Genomic DNA, 20,281 nt, shown 5'->3' on the forward strand with positions numbered 1-20,281 from the left:
GAATGGCGTGAACCCAGAAGGCGGGGCTTGCAGTGAGCAGAGATGGGGCCACTGCACTCCAGCCTGGGCGACAGAGCAAGACTCCGTCTTTTAAAAAAAAAAAAAAAAAAAAAAAGGAAAAATACTCTGCAAAGTGAGGGGGAAGGATGGTGTGTGCAGGGGGGGAGGTGGCACAGGTGCTGGGCCCCACCTGTCCTCTTCCCTAGGCAGCGGGCCCCCAGGGCAGCCAAATGCCTGCAGGAGGGCTCAGTTCTGGCCCAGGTCCCAGGCCCACACCCTGGGGCTGGTGCTGCTCCAGGGCCCAGGGTCAGGCGGGACAGGACAGCAGGTCCCAGTGGAGCCTACAGGTTAGCAGGCGTGGTTCTATGTTAAGGGGCCAGGCAGGTGCCAGGGATCCAGCACTCCAGCTCCGAGCAGGGCAGGTGGAGGTCGGGATAGTTCTGGCCTTCCTGGAAGAGGGAGAGAAGAGGTATCAGCAGAAGGTGAGGGAGGGCAAAAGAGGGCAGATGGATTGCCACAGCGGCCAGACCACACAGGTGCTGCCACTGTCTCCTCTGAAGGGCAGGCATGGCCCTTCAGTGACTGCCTGAGATGGGCTTGCTGAGTCTCCAGATGGGTATCCAAGCGCCAGGCCACATATGCCCCACTGAGGCCAGGGAGAGGCACCAGACAAAGAGCTGGGAGGTGTCCATGTCCTGTGCAGGGTGAGGCTATGGCCTACAGTCAGGTGCCTGGGAACATGAGGCAGCAAATGCGCTGGGCAGATCTATGGGCCCCACATCTAGGTGAGGATCCACAGACTCAGGCAGGGGTAAGTCAGCCACTTGCTGGGCCCAACCGATGAGACCTGACCTCGTGCACCTCAGTGATCTCATCTATGAAACAGGCTGGCCAAACCAGCTCCCAAGCCCCAAACTACTGCCACCTCTAAGTGGTTTAATCTGGTCTTGTTGGCCGGGTGCGGTGGCTCACGCCTGTAATCCCAGGACTTAGGGAGGCCGAGGCGGGTGGATCATGAGGTCAGGAGATCGAGACCATCCTGGCTAACACAGTGAAACCCCGTCTCTACTAAAAACACAAAAAATTAGCTGGGTGTGGTGGCGGGCGCCTGTAGTCCCAGCTGCTCAGGAGGCTGAGGCAGGAGAATGGCATGAACCCAGGAGGCAGAGGTTGCAGTGAGCCAAGATCACGCCACTGCACTCCAGCCTGGGCGACAGAGCAAGACTCCGTCTCAAAAACAAAACAAAACAAATCTGGTCTTGTCCTAACCACCACCTGTCACATGCAAGGGCTGAGGGGCTGGCCCTGCTTTTCTAATACCCAACCATGACACTGGTGTCTGTGTGAGCCCCAGAAGTCCCCAATTGAGGCACTCCATGGAAGGCAGCCAGGTTTCAGAGAGTGCCATCACATGGGCCTGCCAGGGTCTCAGGTAGAAGACCAGGGCCAAATGGTACCCAGACGGGCTGAAGGGGGTGGACATCGCCAGTGGTGAGGACCAGGGCCCCACCCCTGCAGCACCTCATTTGATCAGGATGGCACAGGCGTGGGCCTCGTCTTCTGCCAGGTTCCTCAGGTTCTTCTCTGACTCCTCAGAGGAACTGCGAGATGGGGATGGTGCTCAGGGGTGGCGGCGGGGGAGCCCCTGGCAGCCCTGGGGACGGAGGCCTAGGGGACAGGGCAGCCCCCCCTGTGGACCTGCCCACCAGCCTCACCCCAGGAAATCCTTCACATCTTCCACTGTGACGTCCCCTGTCGTGTCCAGCGTGGTGTCAGCACTGGTGGCTGAGTCGATGGACATGGGTGAGAGTGCAGCCTCGGGTGGCTCCGGGGTGTCTGCAGGGAGCAAGTCATCAGCCCCTACCAGGACCCTTAGCACCCTCTGCACCTGGGGGCCTAGGGACACAGACCCATAAGGCAGCCCATGGTGAGGGGTGGCACCAGTGAGCACACAACCACCCATCTCCTACAGAAGCCTGCCCGATCCCTGAGCTATGTGAGTCCCGACTCCCTCCCCCAGGGCACCGTGGGGCCAGGGTCTGGACCCCTTTCATGCCCCCCTCACCAGGTCCCTTGCTGTGGGCTGGATCAGGGCTTCCATCAAGGCTCTGTGGGGCCAGCAGGATGCTTGGGGTCCCGTTAGCCTGGCTCAGCTTGGGTGACTCTCGGATCCTGTAACTGCAGAGATGGGGCCATGATGGGGACCATAGGTGGATGACTTGAGGCTGGCACGCTAGATCCTTGCCCTCCCACTCCTGAGCCCAGGGAAGGCAGATCTTGGGGGTGGGATGAGACCTGGCCCTGGGCACAGGTCCCCCAGGCTAGGAGCTGCCCCTCCACACACCTGGCCTGGGTGGCATCGCGGGGCCAGTTAATGTCCAGAGAGCAGAGCGGCTCTGTGATGTTCCGGGCACTTAGGGAGAAGCGTTCAAATTCTGATGGGGATATCAGGTAAAAGCCTGGGTGGGCAGAAGAATGAGGAGTGCAGTTAGAAGATACCACCAACCACAGCTCCTCCGTGGCCTGGGCCTGTGCCCACCCGGAGTGCCCTTCCTGCTCCCAAGCAGTACTGGTCCCACTCAGTTCGCTCGCCTGAGGAAGGCCTCCTCGGCCTCTGCCCCGCCTCACCCTGGCCATGGCGCGTAAAGACGCACGAAGCGATGCCGCTGATGTCCTCCTTCCGGATGCAGGAATAGTGCACCTGGGGCCGCAGGCCAGGCACCGAGAAGACGTGGACGTCACCCAGGTTGGTGAGGCAGGCCAGGCAGGTCTCAGCATAGTCCTCGCAGGCCACACTGGCAAACGTGGCCAGTGCCACCTTGCGCACACGACAGCCCTCATGGGCCGTCAGCTTGAACTTGGTCTTCGCGCTCACCTTGGGCAGTGTGAACACCTGACAGCAGGTGGCTGGTGAGCACAAAGCCTGGCCCTGTCCTCATCCCCAGTGCCCCTCACCCTCGTGGCTGCTGACCCAACAGCCCCCACCACAAAGCCCAGCTGCATGCTGCGTGGCCTCCCGTGCCTGTACACCTGGCTGCCCCACTAAACTCCAGACTTGCACTGTACTCCAGAAACCTCCCAGGCCCTCTCTCGATCTGTGACAAAATCAATCACAGAGTGCCAAGGTTATGCAGCTGGTATCCCCATCAAACCTCGAGTTCTTTCGAGGCAGAGCCCCTGGGGACTGGGCTCAGGGGTCTGGGCCCAGTACAGGAGCCTTGTGTGGCACAGTGAGATAGGACTAGATTCCTGCCCTCCCAGGGGAACTCAGCAGGCTGAGGGGGCATCAGGGTTCTTGGATAGGAGTTCTCTGCTGGCTGGGAGTGTTTTCTGGGGTGCAAGGGAATTAGGGTCCCAACAGTGGGGGATACAGGCAGGAAGGGTTTCTTGAGGGTCCAATGGTGTCCATGAGGTTGGGGCCTGGAGGGGAGTCCCCCAGAGTCCCCCACAGCCCACAGTGGCTCACCTTGAACTGCTCCTCAGATGCGATGAGCACAGCGTGACCACCCTGCATGTCAGGTGCCTGCGCCAGGTCCCGTGAGGCCTCGTAGGGCTCGGGCAGTGGGCGGCCACGCCCGTCCAACACGGCAATGGCCACCACAGGCGCCCGGTGCATCAGCTGCACCTCCTTGCCCAGCACGGCCTCCACCGCTTGCTCAGGCCGCTTCTCACCACCCACTGCTGCTGCCGGCACCTCCAGTGCATAGGCGAACACAGAGCCTGAGTTGGTGCCAGCCCACATGGTGGGCCCGTGGTGGGCCCCTGCAGAAAACGAGCGCGTAGGAGGGTGCTCCCTGTGGGCCAGGCATCTCCCCTGGGGTCTTCCCACAGACTGCAGGTCCCTCCCTGCCTCTCTTGTACCCCTGCTTCCTAACTATGACACCCTGGGACGCAGGGCTGATTCCCTTCTGCCCCATGCCTCCCTAGTGACCTCCAGCCTCGAGGCCTGAGACCCCAGCTCTATGCTGCTGACTGCAGTCGGAGCCCAGGATGCAGCCCTCCTGCAGAGGCCCGAACAGTTGTAGCGCATCTGCACAGAATGCTGATGGGCACCCAAACCAGACCTCCAGCCCCATCCCACTGCACCCTCAGCCCCTATCTCAGTAAACGCAGCTCCATCCTAGCATCACTCAGGCCCCAAGCCCCACAAGACCCCGACTCCTCTCTCCACCCCTGCGTCCCCTTGCTAGTCCTGTCGACAGGTGTGCCTTGTCTTAGCCCTGCTTCACCCCCACTGTCTTCGGTGTGCTCCCTACGTGGCAGCCAGAGGAAGCCGCCAAGCCTGGGGACACCTAGGACGACCATCCATCGACCCTGCTCTGCCTGTGTGAACTGAACCTCTGGGTGACAAGCTTTAGTGGAGAATCGGAACCCAGCCCAGCAGAAGCAAGAGCAGACTTGGCACCTGCTCCCTGATGACCCGATGGATCCTGAGGCATTAAGTGTCTGCACAACTCAAAACATGCCCAACAGGAACCCCAGCCGGCCATGAACATGAACCCATCGGCCTTCTCGGGCCAGTGGAACAAGTTAAAAACCCCAGGCTCTCCTCTTCTAGGTCTTTGTAGTCAAAAAAACAAAAAGTCAAAGAACCCCTCCACCCCCAGCTGCACCCGCCACATCCAGACAGTGGGAAAATCCACTGCACAAAGACTCTCGACAAATAAATGGCATCAGAAAGCTGAGCTCGTAGACCAAGCAGATGACACTCAGGAATTCACATTGGTTCCACAGGGCATGATGTGAGCAGTGGCTGTCAGTGACATCTGTCAGGAACATGCTGAAGTAGTTGTATCTGGGTTTTCGTTTAAAATACCCCGGCAAAAAAAAACCCGCAAAGAATGGGGAGGAGGGGGGCAGACTGCAGGGGCACATGGCTGGTGGCAGGCATGTGAGGTATGTGGGACAACTTTGCACCTCTCTATTTTTGTGTATGTTTGAAACTCTCCCATTGTACAAGTTCAAAATCAATCAGTGACTCAATCAACAAATCCAGGACCTTCCCAGGGCTCCCAGGCCACTGAGAATCAAAGCCAGGTCCTCAGCCTCTGGCCAGCAGCAGTATCTCCCTGAGCCACACACCTCGACCCTCACCTGCTCCACTCCAGCCAAGTGGCTGGGCAGCTGCCCACACACATGCCCGGCTCAGGGCCTGGGCACTGGCTGGTGCCCCTCACCGTCATCCACCAGGCCTCAACCTCCCTTCTCCTGGCTCAGATCTGAGAGGCCCACCCAGCTCACTCAAAAATCCTTTACCATCCAGCTCCCCCAGAGAGAATGGGGGTGACCCAGCAGTCCCCCTGGGAAAGCTGGATGGTAAGCGTTTTTTTCTGAGAAGGTCTCACTCTGTTGCACAGGCTGGAGTGCAGTGGTACGATCTCGGCTCACTGCAACCTCCGCCTCCCACATTCAAGCAATTCTCCTGCCTCAGCCTCCCAAGTAGCTGGGATTACAGGCGCCCGCCACCACACCTGGCTAATTTTTGTATTTTTAGTAGAGACGAGGTTTCACCATGTTGGCCTGGCGGGTCTCAAACTCCTGACCTCAGGTGATCCGCCCACCTCGGCCTCCCAAAGTGCTGGGATCACTCACAGGCTTGAGCCACCGTGCCCAGCCACCTCCTGGAAGGTGCAGTCCCACCACCTCCCCTGCCACCACCCATCTCCCAGGTGGCCAATTGAGGCCAGCCCCCTCAACCCTTGCCCTGTCCCTGCCCCTGCCCCTGCCTTACCATCTCGAAGGAATGTGTCGGCGAAGTATAGGCAACGCACGACACCCGACAAGGAGTCATCGGCAGAGCGGGGCTCAATGCGGCGCTGCACGGGCGTCATCTCCACGTCGTGGGGGCAGGCCTGCTCAGCCAGCTGTGCATTGGCTTCCTGCAACTGCCGGGCGGGGGCTCCTGAACACTGTCTCCCTAGCACCCCAGTGGCTTGCATCCTGCTTTGCGCCCTACGTTCTGTTACCATTCCTCTACCACCCAGCTTAGTTCACCCATCCCTCTGGAGGGCCCAGGGGCTGCCGAGGGAGGAGCACTGAGCTAAGCAGGCCCCAGGGGTCCCAGGCCAGAGCCAGGCCAAGGCACAGGACACAGGCACAGCTCCTGTGCAGCCCACCCCAGCTCACCTTGCTGCTGGCATTAGCAGCCCGCTTCTTGCCAGAGACACGACTCTTGCGAATGCGCCGGAAAGACTGGCGCAGTGACTTCTTGAGAGACTTCACCCGGGAGAGCGGACCCTCCATGGCCAGGGAGTCATTGGGGTGAAGAGTGCACCTGGGGGAAGACAGGGTCCAGTCGTGCTATAGAGCAGCCTCCTGGGGCAGCCGCCACACTCCTGCTGGCCTGTGGAGGCACCCAGGTCAGGGAGTCACAGCCCCTCTGGCACAGTCCTATGGACCCAGCTGCAGGTGGTGCTGAGAATGTCCTTCTTGGAGCTGCCAGGTTATTTCTTATAGGGCAATGGAGGTTAGTGGCCTTTGCCACACCAAACACTAGAGGTGGAAACGGAAGCCCAGACCCCATCTCGCTGGGGGCTCCAACTGCCCAGCCGGCCCCACCCCACACACCTGGCCAGCACAGGGCTCTTGCGCTGGTAGTCGAAGAGGCCAAAGCCATGACTGGTGCCAAAAGCCACGAGGCTCCACTCGGTGTGGAGTGTGACAGCGGTTACAGCAGCTGGCGGCAGGCACTGCACCAGGACACGGGGCTGGAAGCCAGCAGGCCAGGGCAGCGGCCCCGTGCGTGGGCTCAGCCGCTCGTGGCCCTTCCACGTGAAGCCCTCGCGGTCCTGGAGGAGGTCTATGATGGCCACGCTGACCGCCTGCTCCACCGGCACATCACTAAGCTCCAGTACCAGCACCTGAGCCCACAGCCAGGCAGGGGGAGCATCAGCGCAGGGGAGGGGCCGCCCTGGGCCCCACTCAGCCTGGAGCCTCTGAAGCAGCCCCAGCCACCACCAAGGTGGTTCTAGGACTGTCTTCAGTTCATCAGCTAAACAAGCACTCACTGAATGCCTACTGTATACCAAGGCCCTGGCTGAGCACAAGGAACCCAGTGGTGACCAAGACACACTAGTCCCCGCCCTCTGAGGGCAAAGTGTCCACCCTTACCCTGAGCCTCTATCTCCCATTTAGCAATAAGGACACATTGAGCACCTCCTGTATGTCGTGTGAGTGCCGGAGCACAGCACTGACATGAGTTCCCTCCCCTCAACACTGTGGTTCCCCCAGCGACAGGCCCACTTCCCATCTGTCCTCACCCCAGAGCCCTATTCCCACCTTGGCTTTTGCCTGTGCCAGTCCATCTCCCTTTCCACCAGACCCTCCAGCTCATCTCTTCCAGAAAGCCCTCCCTGACATCTCCAACCCAGGGGACACCCAGCCCTACCTGGCCTGCAGTGCCAGCCACCACCATCTGGGCTGTATACTTGCAGAGAGCAACCTTCTGCACGCCAAGCCGGGGATCGTCACTGTAGGGATCGAAGCAGCCCACCTAGAGGGATGGGAAGGAGTAATGAGTCCAGGCGGGGTCAGGACCAGCTCATCAGGGCCAGGGGAGGGGCCCACCTTGCGGAAGGGTGGCCAGTCGTCCTCGGCAGCCTGGGCCAGGCTGTCAGCGTGCTCACAGTCTGTCTGGAAGAGGCCAGCTGTGCTCAGCTTATAGAGCGGCCGCAGCGCCACACCCGAGGCATCCCAGAACCTCACGGTGCCGTCCTCATGGCTGCAGGGAGGGCAGATGTCAGGGCTACCCGAGTTCCTGGGAGGCCTGCACGCCCCTCCATTCACTCATCTGATGACCACTAAGCACCTACTGCACGTGCCAAACACTGACCGGAATCCTACTGTTACAAAAAACAATAGGCACCTACTGTATACAGCACAGGTACACTGTGCACCTGTTATAGGCCAGGCCACATGCACCATATGCACCTGGGGCCTTTAAACCAAACAAGGTGGAAATGGCCACCCTGATTAACAGGAGGTGGCAAAGGGGGACATGTAGAGAACAGAGGACTTTGGGGGTTCTGCCTGCACTGGAGCAGCCATCAGAGGTGATCAAGAGTAAGGCAGTCAGTCACAGAACAGAGCATGGGGCATCCCGGGGGAGGAGCTGCATGGGGCCCAAGGCAGCCACGTAGGTGGAGGAGCAGGAAGACTACAGAGGCCGGGAGAAAGCAGGGAGGGGCAGGGGAAGGAGTAGACAAATCTAGGGCGCAGCCTTGGGACACAGCTGCAGAGTCCAAGCAGGGCCCTAGGCGGTGGTGAAAGCCCAGAGCCAGGGCGTGAGAGGTGTGTGACTGTGGGGGTGGTTGAGACTCATTCCAGCAGCCCTGAAAGCCACGGCAAGCTCTTCAGCAGGGAAGGGCACACCAGAGTCAGAGGCCTGAGGGTCCCAGCACAGGCGGGAGTGGGGGCAGGGCAGGAAGTTGAGACCTGAGTCACCGGGCACGTCAGCGCCCGCCAGGCCCACGCTGGGCTCTCTGGCACCTTCCCTGGGCAGCTCAGCGTGGGCCAGCCCAGATTTTCCAGTCCCAGGGCAGGCAGGCTGGGCGGGTGGAGCCCTGGGGTTTGGTAGAGCTCAGTTCCAGGCCAAAAGGCAGATCAGGGCAGCACCTTGAACCAAGGTCCAGGGAGGTTTCATTCCAAACCACCTTGGGCAAGGAGGAACTACGTGGTCCCACCAGGGGCCAGGCCTGAGTCTCCTGGCACCTCTGCACCCACCAGGCCCAGGATGGGCTCTCCCCCAACAGCAAGGGGCCCACTCACCCACATAAGCACGCACACCTACCCCGTCAGCAGCAGCCCTTGCTGTGACGGCTCCTGGGCCAGGTTTCGGCCCCCAGTGATGGGCCAGCTCTGGGAGGGGGTGGCAGAGATGTATGCACAAGGTTAGGACAAACATCTTCTCCCTCTCACCCCGAGTATGGCACATTCTGACCTCCGGGCTTAGAACTGAAACACTCTCCCCCTCCTCAAGACTCCACCCTGTAAGACCCCCCTGATCGCCGCACACACCAAGGCACTGGAGACAGGCTGGGGGCTCTGCTGCTCGCCAGCGCTCACAATGCGGGCCCACAGCTTGGCGGGGACACTGGCCACGTGGGCCGAGCAAGTGATTGCAGAGGAGTGCAGCGGGGCCAGGTATGGGGCAGGCACGGCTGGCCAGCCAGGAGTCTGCAGGTCCAGCACCACCAGCTCCTCTTCCAGCAGCACAGCCAGGGCCTGGGGGTCATCAAATTCTGTGGGACGGAGGGAGTATGGGGTGAGCACAGCCATAGGTGGCAGAGGGCACCAGGTGGGGCTGGGAAAGGGTAGGGTACGGCAGGGCACGCACCATCCTCGGGCCGTGTGCTGTGCACTGTGAAGAAATCGATGATGCGGGAGGTGAAGTCCAGCGTCACCAATGTCTCGGCTCGAAGCACACTTACACAGTGGCGGTCACCATAGCTGGCACGGGGCATGCCACCGCTGAAGATGATAAAGTGGCCCCTATGTGCAGAGGGAGGTGTGCGAGCCATGAACCACTTGGGTCCAGGGCACATACTGCACAACCTAGGGAGAGCCCACCCTTCCAGCCCCCTAGCCAGACCCAACTCACATCGGACACCCACTCCCTCGACCTACCCAGATTCACAGTTCCGCCACAGAATCTTGTTAATGGCCTTGCAGGGAAAGGGGCCTGAGGGGTGGGACAGCGTCAGACCAGACTCACTGGTGGTTCTTAGCAATTCTGCCATTCCTGCTCTGCCCTCCACTGCTCTCTACCTTGCAGCTGCCTCCTGCCTCCCCGGGAAGTCGGCGGGAGACACACTGCCCCCAGACCACCCCCTCGGGGAAGTCCCTCCTCAGCCAGTTTGGCTTGGCTCAGTGGTGCCCCCTCCCATCACCACCCTCTGCTAAGGTGTCCCCAGCACTCACCGTAAGGTGTGGTGGCTACCGTGGGCTGCAGCGTTGGGGAGCTGCCGGCATCCACAGACCAGACAGCATAGCTGCCATCGCTGTGTGAGCTGACCACAGTGCTGCTATCACGCCCCCAGCATAGGCTCTCCAGCTGCTGCGGGCAGGCAGGGGCAGGCAGGCAGGCAGGCATGAGCCATGGTGGGCATGCACAAGGGGCCCAGGCTGAGGGGACACAGGCCTCACCTACATACCTGGTTCCCCAGGAAGATGTGGTCCACACACTGCGAGGCCTGGTTCCAGATGACCAGCAGGCCCCGGCTGTAGCCAATGAGAATCTTTGTGGGGTCCCGCAGGTGTCCCTGGAGTGACTCCACGGGGCCCAGTGCCTTCCCACAGCGGTAGTCGTCTGGCACGCTGTGGAGGAAGGCAGGTGAGCCAGCAGAACTTCCCGGGCACACAGTGGGTGCTGGGAAGCCCACCGGCCTCTTACCTGCGCAGAACCTCGCCTGGGGCAAGCGTCTGCCCCTCGAGCAGGGTCAGGGTGGTAACATCCAGGAAGAAGACACTGCTGCCCTCAGTGCCCAGGGCTGCTATGTCGCCAGCAGCCACCAGCAGGACCACTGTGACTCGGGTAAGGCTGAGCGGAGCACTGCAGGGAACAAGGGGAAGGGAGTGAGGGTACGAGCCCATCCACCTGCTCAGGTGGGGTGTGAGGGGCTGGGCCACTGCTGATAACTCATCACTGGCCCCACGGCACTCACCAGGGCCTACTTACAGAGCCACCCCAGGAAGACATGCATCATCATCAGCCCGCTCAATTATTCATCAGGATGTCAGCAGGGAGATGGATAAAAATAGGGTCCCTAGGTCTTGCAGACTGGGCTCCCAGCTCCTCCCACCCACCAGGAGAGGACAGCAGGAACCAGGGCACTGCCCAAGCCAGAACCAGGAGCTCCCCGCTGAGCCCCTCCTAGGAATCCCGCTGCCAGCGCTCAGACATCTCCTGACTTCGCAGGAGGGCCCCAGATACCCCCATCTGCAGAAGCTGGGAGGCATCAGGAATCCATCCCTGGGTTGGTACTCCCCTTTTCCAGCTATTTCAGGCAGGGCTGGGGAGAGAGATGCCCCACACTCTCACTCAGCTGGGGCATGCTGCCAGCGCCTTACCAAGCACAGCCCATGGGACCCTCCTTGCCCTCAACCCTGCCCTTTCACCTATGCACAGAAAGGCCTGTCTCCCACCCACAACTGAAGAGGCCAGGGTTACTTCCTGTTACTAACTGGCTTAGGCCCTGCCCCAAACCCCTAGACACCCCCATCATTGCAATAAGTGTAGTGCCAGGCCTCAGGTCCTAGGAGTTTGGCATATAATGCATGTACCTCCTGCTGCTCACAATGTTAATTACCTGCTCACGTCGGACTCAACCCAAACCTCCCATTTAACCTGAAAAGTTCAGAGTATACCTCAGTAAAGCAGGGTCCAACAGCTGCAGCCTGGGACCCAGGCCCAGCTCAAGGCATCCCGCCCTGAACCGCTGCCCATCTCCATGCTGCCTTTGCACAGCAGGTTCCCACAGCCTCCCCCAGATCCTCCCTGCCCGGTGGCTGGCCCCAGCCAAGTTCTCCAGTACCTGGCACCATCAAAGCCGGGCCGGCTGGGCAGCTGGAAACTGAGTGCTTCTTCCAGGTGGGCACAGCCATTATGGTGGACAATCTCCCAGAGATGCAGACTGCTGTCATCAAGCAGGGACAGGAGGCGGCCCTGGTGTGTGAGCAGAGATGAAAACTAGGCTGGCCTAGGGGGATGAGTAGATATGGGGGCCACAGGGAGCTGGCTAGTGGGAAGCAGAGGCTCACCTGGCCGGTCAAGAAGTGCATCTGTGTGACAGTGGCTGCATCCCGGTGCAGGCCTGTGAACTCCACGCCAGGTGCACCATAGCTGAGGGTGGCAGGTCAAGGTGGAAACAGGTATAGACCAGCAAACCACAGTGAGGGAGACACCCAAGGCTCCTCCTTGACCCGGACTATTCCAGTGGGCCCCGGCATGGGCCTGACCATCCAGGAGTCCTCCCTGAAGAACGGAGGCCCCCTCCCTAAAGCTCCCACTCTGCACCCCTACAGTATCCCCAAGATCAGTGTGCAGGCTCCACTCACTCCTGCAAGTCAGGTGCTGCTATAGGACCTTCACTTCCCGTAAATTGGGCCAGTGACTCCCACTTTACAGGACTGTTGCAGATCAAGTGAGAATAAACACACCCAGCAGGCTTGGCCTCAGCCTGGTGAGAGGCTGGGGCTCCGCTCCACTTCAGCTCCATGTGTCTATGGGTTCTGGGAGCTGCGCCTTGCCGGATGGGATCAGGCAGGCCAGAGGTGCAAGGCCAGGCCTGGACAAGAAAGCCAGGGGGCAGAAGAGTCCAGGCTGCCTTTTCCCACAGCTTCAGGCCAAACTTCAGCCAAGGGTAAGAAAACCCACCTCCTCCGGGCACGGTGGCTCACTCCTGTAATCCCAGCACTTTGGGAGGCCGAGGCGGGTAGATCACAAGGTCAGGAGTTGAGGACCAGCCTGGCCAAGATGGTGAAACCTCGTCTCTACTAAAAACGCAAAAATTAGCCAGGCATGCTGGCAGGCACCTGTAATCCCAGCTATTTGGGAGGCTGAGGCAGAGAACTGCTTGAACCCGGGAGGCAAAGGTTGCAGTGAGCCAAAATTGTGCGACTGCACTCCAGCCTGGGCAACAAAGAGCAAGACTCCATCTCAAAAAAACAAAACAAAACAAAAAAAACCCACCTCCCTCCAAAGCAGGCAGCCAACAACTGCCATCATGAGGGAGGAGAGACTCCAGCCTGCCCATTTCACAGATGAGCACACAGACTTGGAGGGGGTGGATGACCTGCTTGAAGTGCCCAGTGTCAGTGCCTGAGTCCCGGCAACTCCAGGGCTGATGGTGGACAGCAGGGCCTGAGGGGGCCCCACGACAGAGGGTGCAGGGAGGAGTCAGCAACGTTGCCCCGGTGACAACACAGGAGCCGTTGCCTGGAGCTTGAGCTGAGATTCCCTACAGGAGCCTGGCGAGAAACTCCGAAGAAGGGACAAAAGAGGGGACAGGAGCAGCTGGGCGGGAACCAGGGTCGTCAAGGAGATGGGGCTGGCCTGGCAGGGGGAGGGGCAGCTTCTAGTGACCAGGGCTGGCCCTCTCCAGCCTCAGTTTCCCAACCCAAGGGGCTCCAGGCAGTGGCAGTCAGGGGAAAAAGGGAAGAGGACCCCGGGCTCCAGCCTCCTTTCTGAGGCTCAGTCTCCTCATCTGCACTTCAGGTTCTTTTTGAGCCTGAGGACAAGTGCACTGGAGACCCCAACACAGGAGGGACACCTGAAGGCTGCAGGGACACATGTGCGCACGCAGTGCAGCACCCACAGGAGTGGGAGCAGCAGGCCAGGCAGCGGAGCATGTGGGGCCCAGAGCACTGCCACACTCACCAACAGGTGCCGCTGGGGCCATGGGAGAGAAGGGGACATCTCAGCCCATCCACACTCCCCAGAGTAGGCAAAGAGCTCACAAACCACAGGCTCAGAGTCCCATCCCTGCCTGGCCAGTGCCCCCAGCCCTGGGGTGAGGAGACCCCCATCCCACACCTTCCCCTTTCCCAGCACTGACACATTTTCTGGGAACTGATGTCTGAAACCAGGATACTGAAACCCAGAAGGCCACACAGGAGGGGTAGGGGTCAGCATCCCTCACCAAGCCGCCATCAGCCAGACCCTGGCACCTCGGCTTCCCCAAGAGCAGTTGGGGTGGGATTCTCCAGGGCTGGCAAGGAGACACTGAGCTGCCGGCCTGCCCCCACCCCCACCCCAGGCCTGCAGGGAAAATGCCCGCTTTGTGTGGCTCACACAGCCCATTGTGCAGCAGCCAGTATCCAGGTGGGGGCCGTGCTGTGCTCACCATGCCGAGCCTGGCACTGCCCCCAGCCCCCTTTGCTGAACACATGTGTCTTCACATTCACACACGTGTGCATCAGCTCACCAGGGCCCCCAGCCCACCTGCCACCCTCCATGGGTATCATAGCCCAGCCTTCTGCCTGGCCTCCCCAGAGTTGCTGGGACAATGGCAGGGTCGCCTAGGTAACTGGCTGGCTGACACGTAGCAAGGGACAGCTGTGCTACTGCAAACTGACCCCCCACCACCCGTCTCTCAGCAAAAGGACCCCATCTTCTCTGCACAGTTGTCTCAGGTACAGAAGCCACGCCAACCTCTGCAGAAGCCCCCACTACTGCCCATCAGAGCACCTCTGTCCTCCTCTCGAGCTGGACACTGCCAAGACTGGGACCCCAGAGCACAGGGAACTACAGGCAGGTGGTCCTGAACAGACCCTGAACACCTGTCCTGCAAAGGATACATCTTGACAGCCCCAGACCTGGTGCCGATGGCCATGATGCGAAGTTCGGGGTCGAAGGCCAGGGCGCTGGGCTGATTGGGGAAGCCATGCTCCACAGTCTGCAAGGAGGGGAGGGCTGCTGGGGGTAAGCATTCCCAGGCACCTCTGCCATGGCCCACCCTGAGGCCCACCCCAAGGTAGCCTCCAGGGTCTGCAGCTGACATACTGGGGGGTAGGAGGCAGGTCTACTTGCTCTGTGCCTCAGCGTCCTCAACTGTGAAATGGGTTATCATGCCTCCAGTTGGTGGGGAGGTGGCTAAACCCCTAGGCTCCACCATGACTGTACCGCGTGCATAGTCCACAGAGGCCCGCCCTTTGCCAAGCCCCTGTGCCCCTCAATGCACACAGGCTCATGTGGGCCCCACTGCATGGAGGCTCCAGCAACAAACAGGTGAAGCAAGGCTCACAGAGGTGCAGGCACTGATGAGGCCCCACCTGCTCCATGAAGGGCTCTGCACCCTATTTTTAGAGGCACAGACTAAAGCTTGCGGAGGAGTCCCGCAAGATGTCCATGACACTCCCCAAACACAGGCCTGAGTGGAGGTCAGAGGTCAAGGGACAACATCCAGGATCAGCTAGGCAGAGGCTTTTGACTCCTCCCAGACACAGGGAGACAGAGGCCCAGAGAGGGGTAGCTTTCTGCCTGGACCCCGAAGGCATCCTCCCACCTCCCCACCTGCCAACAGCTGGGTAACATGACTCCCATAACCATCAGGGGCGGAGATGGTGTTAAGGGGGTCTGTGTGCCCAGAGTATCGATGAAACAGCTCCCCACCCGCTCCCCTGCCCCTTTCACAGCACACCCTTTCTGCACCAGTCTCCTGTCTTTGGCCTGGCTGTGCCCTCCCTGGGAAGCCTGCACAGCTGAGCTCCAGCCCCATCCTGAACACCAGTGTAGGACACCCACGTGGGCCACTGGTAACTCCTTTTATCTTGTTGTTGTTATTTATTTTTCACTTTTACCACTGGTAATTCCTGACCCACTGCCTCAGGAAGATGCACATTTGTAAGAAACCCCAGTTCCCAGCCTGTAACACGAACCTCCCTCCCTGCCTGCCTCCGCCCATCCAGGTGGGGACTGAGTCCTCTGGGCAGCTGGTTTGGTCACGGCCTAGCTGTCTGGCCTTGGGCAAGTCACAGTACTCTCCAAGCTTCAGTCTCTCATCTGGGCCCTTGGGACAGTAAGCCCACTTAAGGACAGAGTTGGGGATTTGGCTGGGGCTTCTCTCTCCCACCAATAATACCACGCCCTTGCTGCACCTGACCTTGTCTAGCCAGTCCCTCGCTACAACCAGGGTCCAGAGACGGGACACTGCATCGCAAATCCCCACAGCCTTCCCATTTTACAAACGAGGAAAGGAGGTTACATGCACTGTCCAGCATCTGCTTCCCTCATACCCCACGTCCAGTCCATTTCTGAGCCCCATCAACTCAGTTTCAAAACACACAGAAGTCACCTCCCTCCCTGCTCCAGGCCCCACCGTCACGTGCCTGGATTGGTACTCACTACAGTCTGTTCCCACAGAGGCCAGAGGGATCCTATGAAAGCCACAGCCAGATCCTTGTCCCTCCCCTGCTCAGGATCCTCCTGGGGCTCCCAGCTAAGGGAGGCTTGTGCCTCAGGGCCTTTGCACCTACTGCCCCTCTGCCTGGAACGCACTTCCTCCAGCACTTCCTGTCGCTCGGGAGTAATCTCCTCAGAGAAGCCTCCCTAGGCCACCCTGGCTGCAGCAGCCGCCCTGGCCACACCTCTCACCCCCTCGCCCTAATTTATTTGATCCACAGCACTGGCTACCATCCCAACTACAGTCTATTTTACTTTTTTGTTTTGGCTTTTCACTGTCTCCTGCACAACTATATCAGCCACCTGAGTTAACAGATATTTGTCCTTTTTGGTAACTACTGTTGTCCCCAGCACCTTGGAGACCTCACACACAGTGGGGCTCAGTATTAACAGAGAAGGCACATTCCACAGGCGATGTGTGGGCTGGACTGGGATTTGAACCCAAGACTCAGAGTCCAAAGTCCCTGCTCACTCCTGACCTGTCTCCCACCCCCTAAACTCAGGAATCAGGGGCCTATTCCCTAGCGATCACCTATTACCCACTTAGGTGACTAAGTCCCTTCCCCAAGACCACCCCACTTTCCACCACTGCTGCCCACGCTTCATCGTCAGTGGAGGGCCCTTACTTTCCGCCACCCCAAGGCTAGCCAGAGTGGGCTGAGCTTCACCCCCATCTGTCTCCAGCCCCCACTGCACACCCCAATTCACTGGCTGAAGAAATGACATTTAGGCCAGGCATGGCAGCTCATGTCTGTAATCCTAGCACTTTGGGAAGCCAATATGGATGGATAGATAGCTTGAACCCAGGAGTTCGAGACCAGCCTGGGCAACATGGTGAAACCCCATCTCTACAAAAAATACAAAAACTAGCCGGGCATGGTGACACGAGCCTGTAGTCCCAGCTTCAGGAGGCTGAGATGGGAGGATCACCTGAGCCAGGGAGTTGTGAGGCTGCAGTGGACTGTGATTGTGCCACTGCACTCCAGCCTGGGTGAGAGTGAGATCCCACTTCAAAAAAAAAAAGTGACATTTAGCCCTGTGCCTGTTGCTGCCTTTCCCTGAAGGGCCATTCTCCTCTCACCTCACCCTCACAGCCTCCCCGGCACAGAAAACAGGTGCCATCTGGGGACCATGGAGCACCAGCTTCCCTTCTGGGCCCCTCTCAGGTTCCTAGCAGGTTCTCAGCCACCGTGTGAGGGTCCTGGCAGCTCTCACCGGCAACCACTGCAGACCTAGGCAGGGAAACCCTGAGACATCCCAGTGCCTCCACTACTCCAGGTCCAGCCGTCCCAGAGCCTCCTCCAAGACAAGTGTCTCCTCAAGGCAGCCCAGGGCGCCTGGCACAACACTGGCCCAGGACCACAGCAGCCCCTTGGAAAAATCCCTGCCCCTCAAGGCTAAAATCCAACCCCACTGACACAAGAACTCAAGAAAAATATTGGTACAGCTCACTCTGACTCTGGGCAAGCCGTCACCCCTCTCAGAACCTCAATTTTCTCACCTGTATTTTGAAGATAACTCTAATTTCGAAGAGCACTGAGAGGCTCTGCCATCAGTGGGCTCTGGGGTAAGAATGAGGACAAAACCAACGCCCCCAGAGGAGTGAGCCAGGAGTGGGCTGAGGCCCTGCTCTAACATCAGTGCAGAGGGAGGCGGGGGCTGAGGCGGCCCCTTTCCCTGGCCCCTAGTGTCCCACTCCGGGAAAGGAAGGAAAAGCCTCCACCTCACTCCACCTTGGTGCAGAAAGGCAGGACAGCTGGCCCATGTGGCAGAGGGAGCCAGGGCCCACAGTATGGAGAAAAGTAGCCTCATTTCACAGCTAGGGAAACTGAGGCCCCACGATGTGAAGTGCAGTGTAGTACACAGCCAGGCATGTCCCCTGGACTCGGAGCCCCGGGCAGGGCAGAGCAGGGCAAGGCAGAGCCTGGAGCAGTGGGGGAAGGAAGGAGAGGCTCCTTGAAGGGATTTCCCAGCCGCACCCCCCACAGCTGCCTCGCCCCCACTAACTCTCTCACCCTCCTGGGTGCCAAAGCACAAAACAAACCGGGCCCCAGGGCTGTCCCAAGGGCCGAGCAGGGACGCAATGGAGCCCCTAAGAAAAAGGATAAAGAGACAGAGAGTGAGCGACAGAGGTCGAGAGACTCCACAAAGACAGAGAGAGACACGCAGGGAGAGACAGGCAAAGAAGACTCAGAGACGCACAGGCAGCAAGAGAAATGAGAGGCAGAGAGATAAAGGGAGACAGGCAGAGATAGGAAGGGGCAGAGGCAGAGACACCCCCACCACACACACAGGCACAACTGGGGCGAGAGAGCCGGTCAGCGGCGGAGAAAGAGGGACAGAGACCCAGAGACAGGCAAAGAGTCTCAGAGACAGACCCCCCCACACAGAGACTGGCAGAGCCAGGGCCAGAGCGGCCCGCAGAGACTCGGGGAGCAGACACGGAAAGTCGGCCGGAGACCCAGACCCACCCAGAGTCCGAGCCAGAGCGGGGCCCGCCGAGGGGGTGCGCGGGCCGGCGCGGCCCCGCCCCGCGCCGCGCTGCATGCCAGCCCCAGCCCCCCGGGCCCGACGTGGCTCCGACCCCGGGCCCCCAGCCCAGGCCCCCGTCCCGCCCCCTCCCGCCCGAGCCCGGGCCCGGGCCGCCGCCGCACCTTGTTGAAGGCGAAAAGCTCCTGCTTGAGCTTCTCGCGCTGCGGGTCGGCGCCCTGCCGCCGGAACCGAAACTTCATCATCTTGCGCCCGGCTGCAGGGGCCTCGCCCGCCGCCGCCGCCCGGAGGATGCGCCGCGCGGCCCCGCCGGTCCTGAGGCGCGGGCGGGGCGCCAGGCGGCCCGGGCGCGGGCGCGCGGGGCCGGGCCTGCACGGGGGTGGGCGCCGGGCGCGACGGACGCGCCGCCCGACCAGTGAGCGAGCCCGCCGTGCCGCCCGCCCCGCCCCTGTTGGCCAGACAATGGTGAACTGGGCCCCCGGGCTCGGCCGGGCTCGCGAAGGGACGCCCGCCTAGCATGCGCCGCGGCGCGGGGCCTGCCGGGACTTGTAGTCCATGAGCCGGGGCTCCAGCGCGGGCGGCTGGGGAAGCGCTTTGGAGGGGGATTGGCGCACGTTCCCGGGCTTGGAGGAGACTTTTTCCTCCTCCCAGAGAACGAGCGACGTGCCCACTCATGTAATGGGGCAGCCCTGTTCCGAAAGCCAAGACAGCTCTGACTGGAACAACTCCCTGGCCCCTCTGCGCCTCAGTTTCCCCATCTACACCATTGGTCAAGTGATTGCCAAGTTTATATTTTACCAATTTCACAGAACTCCATTTCGTCTGTTCCCCGCTATGTCAGAGCACCTCCCACCGCCGTGCTTTTGCCTTGGCTTTGTAGTCAGGAATTCTCTCCTCACCCCCAGCCCCTGGGGAACTCCTACACATCTTTCAGGACCCAACGCAAAAGGCTCTGTGTCACAGCACAGGGGATTCTTTCTTAGCCAAAGAAAGAGACGGGATCCCCAGGAGGTGGCATTTGGGACTGTTCTGGGGTTGGATTGGGGCTTTACGGAGATGGGGGAAGGACCTCCCCCCGCAGAGAACAGCGTCTGAACAAAGCTTAGCCCTGCCCCTACTCTCGGGGGCCGTCTGCCTGTCCCCACCCACCTCCCAGGCCTTTTCTCATCTGGACAATGGCCTCGAGGCTGAACCTTTCCTTCCAGGCTGAGGATAGGCCGCCTGGCTCAGGGCTGGGGCTGCGGGAGGTCCTAGAAGCTTAGGTGGGGCAGGTAGGACAGGCCCCAACCCCACCAGCTGTGTCCAGGGAGGAGGAGCTGACCTCTGACCCCGAGGCGGCTGCCAAGCCTTGGGGCCTGGCTGTCCCCCTCCACCCACGCCAGGCCGGCGGTGTTCAGCTCTTCCCCGTATTTGGGGCTGGATCCGGAAGAGGGCCCAGGAGTGAGTGAGGAGGTGAGAGGAGGGAGAATGACGACAGTAAAGCCCCTAAGTGTCTGCTGCGGGGCAGGCGCTGTTCAAAGCCCTTTCCTGGTTTCAGCTGACTTAGTGTTGTCAGTAGCTCTACGAGGGAGCCAACAATATTACCCATCCCAAATGAGGAAGCTGAGACCATCAGCCAAAGGCTGTTAGTTGTTGGCAGAGCTGCTGGACTGAGGAGGATGAGACCCCTTTGGCCACTGGCCACGCCACACCAGCACAGGCAGCAGGGACAGCTCAGAGGTCTGGGTTCTGGTCCCTGCCCTGCCTCACACAGGAAGTGTTAAGAAGTTGCTGGCTGGGCGCGGTGGCTCATGCCTGTAGTCCTAGCACTTTGGGAGGCCTTGGAGGGAGGATCTCTTGACCCCAGGAGTTTGAGACCTGACTGAGCAGTAGGGTGAGATCTCATCTCTACAG

At 60.3% G+C, this 20,281-nt stretch overlaps 1 protein-coding gene across 3 annotated transcripts; it reads right to left on the reverse strand.

The window, feature by feature from the left end:
- Window positions 1-95: 95 nt before the first annotated feature.
- On the reverse strand, window positions 96-18,722 carry LLGL1 (LLGL scribble cell polarity complex component 1). 3 transcript variants are annotated; one of them, XM_063798880.1, is made up of 23 exons: window positions 18,553-18,722; window positions 14,296-14,393; window positions 11,758-11,839; window positions 11,532-11,662; window positions 10,391-10,549; window positions 10,152-10,314; window positions 9,919-10,054; window positions 9,625-9,679; window positions 9,335-9,489; window positions 9,016-9,239; window positions 8,789-8,856; window positions 7,567-7,720; window positions 7,388-7,492; window positions 6,568-6,860; window positions 6,127-6,274; window positions 5,732-5,879; window positions 3,467-3,762; window positions 2,629-2,893; window positions 2,345-2,459; window positions 2,066-2,178; window positions 1,716-1,836; window positions 1,522-1,601; window positions 96-449 (listed from the first exon to the last, which is right to left on the reverse strand). In XM_063798880.1, exons 1-22 carry the CDS (start codon window positions 18,631-18,633, stop codon window positions 1,523-1,525), a joined length of 3,189 nt encoding a protein of 1,062 aa, XP_063654950.1. In that variant the 5' UTR covers window positions 18,634-18,722; the 3' UTR covers window positions 96-449; window position 1,522. The 3 variants fall into 3 exon arrangements, with proteins under 3 accessions (XP_063654950.1, XP_054526314.1, XP_054526313.1); XM_054670339.2 differs by having other exon boundaries at window positions 5,732-5,885; XM_054670338.2 differs by lacking the exon at window positions 1,522-1,601 and having other exon boundaries at window positions 5,732-5,885.
- Window positions 18,723-20,281: the final 1,559 nt, after the last annotated feature.

This window comes from Pan troglodytes, chromosome 19 (assembly GCF_028858775.2).
Source record: "Pan troglodytes isolate AG18354 chromosome 19, NHGRI_mPanTro3-v2.0_pri, whole genome shotgun sequence".
NCBI lineage: Eukaryota > Metazoa > Chordata > Mammalia > Primates > Hominidae > Pan > Pan troglodytes.

What these genes read in the sequence shown, in the direction of transcription:
- LLGL1 (XM_054670338.2), bottom strand. Translation starts at nt 18,633, where the DNA reads ATGATGAAGTTTCGGTTCCGGCGGCAGGGCGCCGACCCGCAGCGCGAG. An exon ending in AGCTTTTCGCCTTCAACAAG is followed by an intron (nt 14,394 to 18,552) that starts GTGCGGCGGCGG and finishes CCCTCCTTGCAG; the next exon opens with ACTGTGGAGCATGGCTTCCC. An exon ending in GGTAGCCACCACACCTTACG is followed by an intron (nt 9,680 to 9,918) that starts GTGAGTGCTGGG and finishes CCCACCCCTCAG; the next exon opens with GCCCCTTTCCCTGCAAGGCC.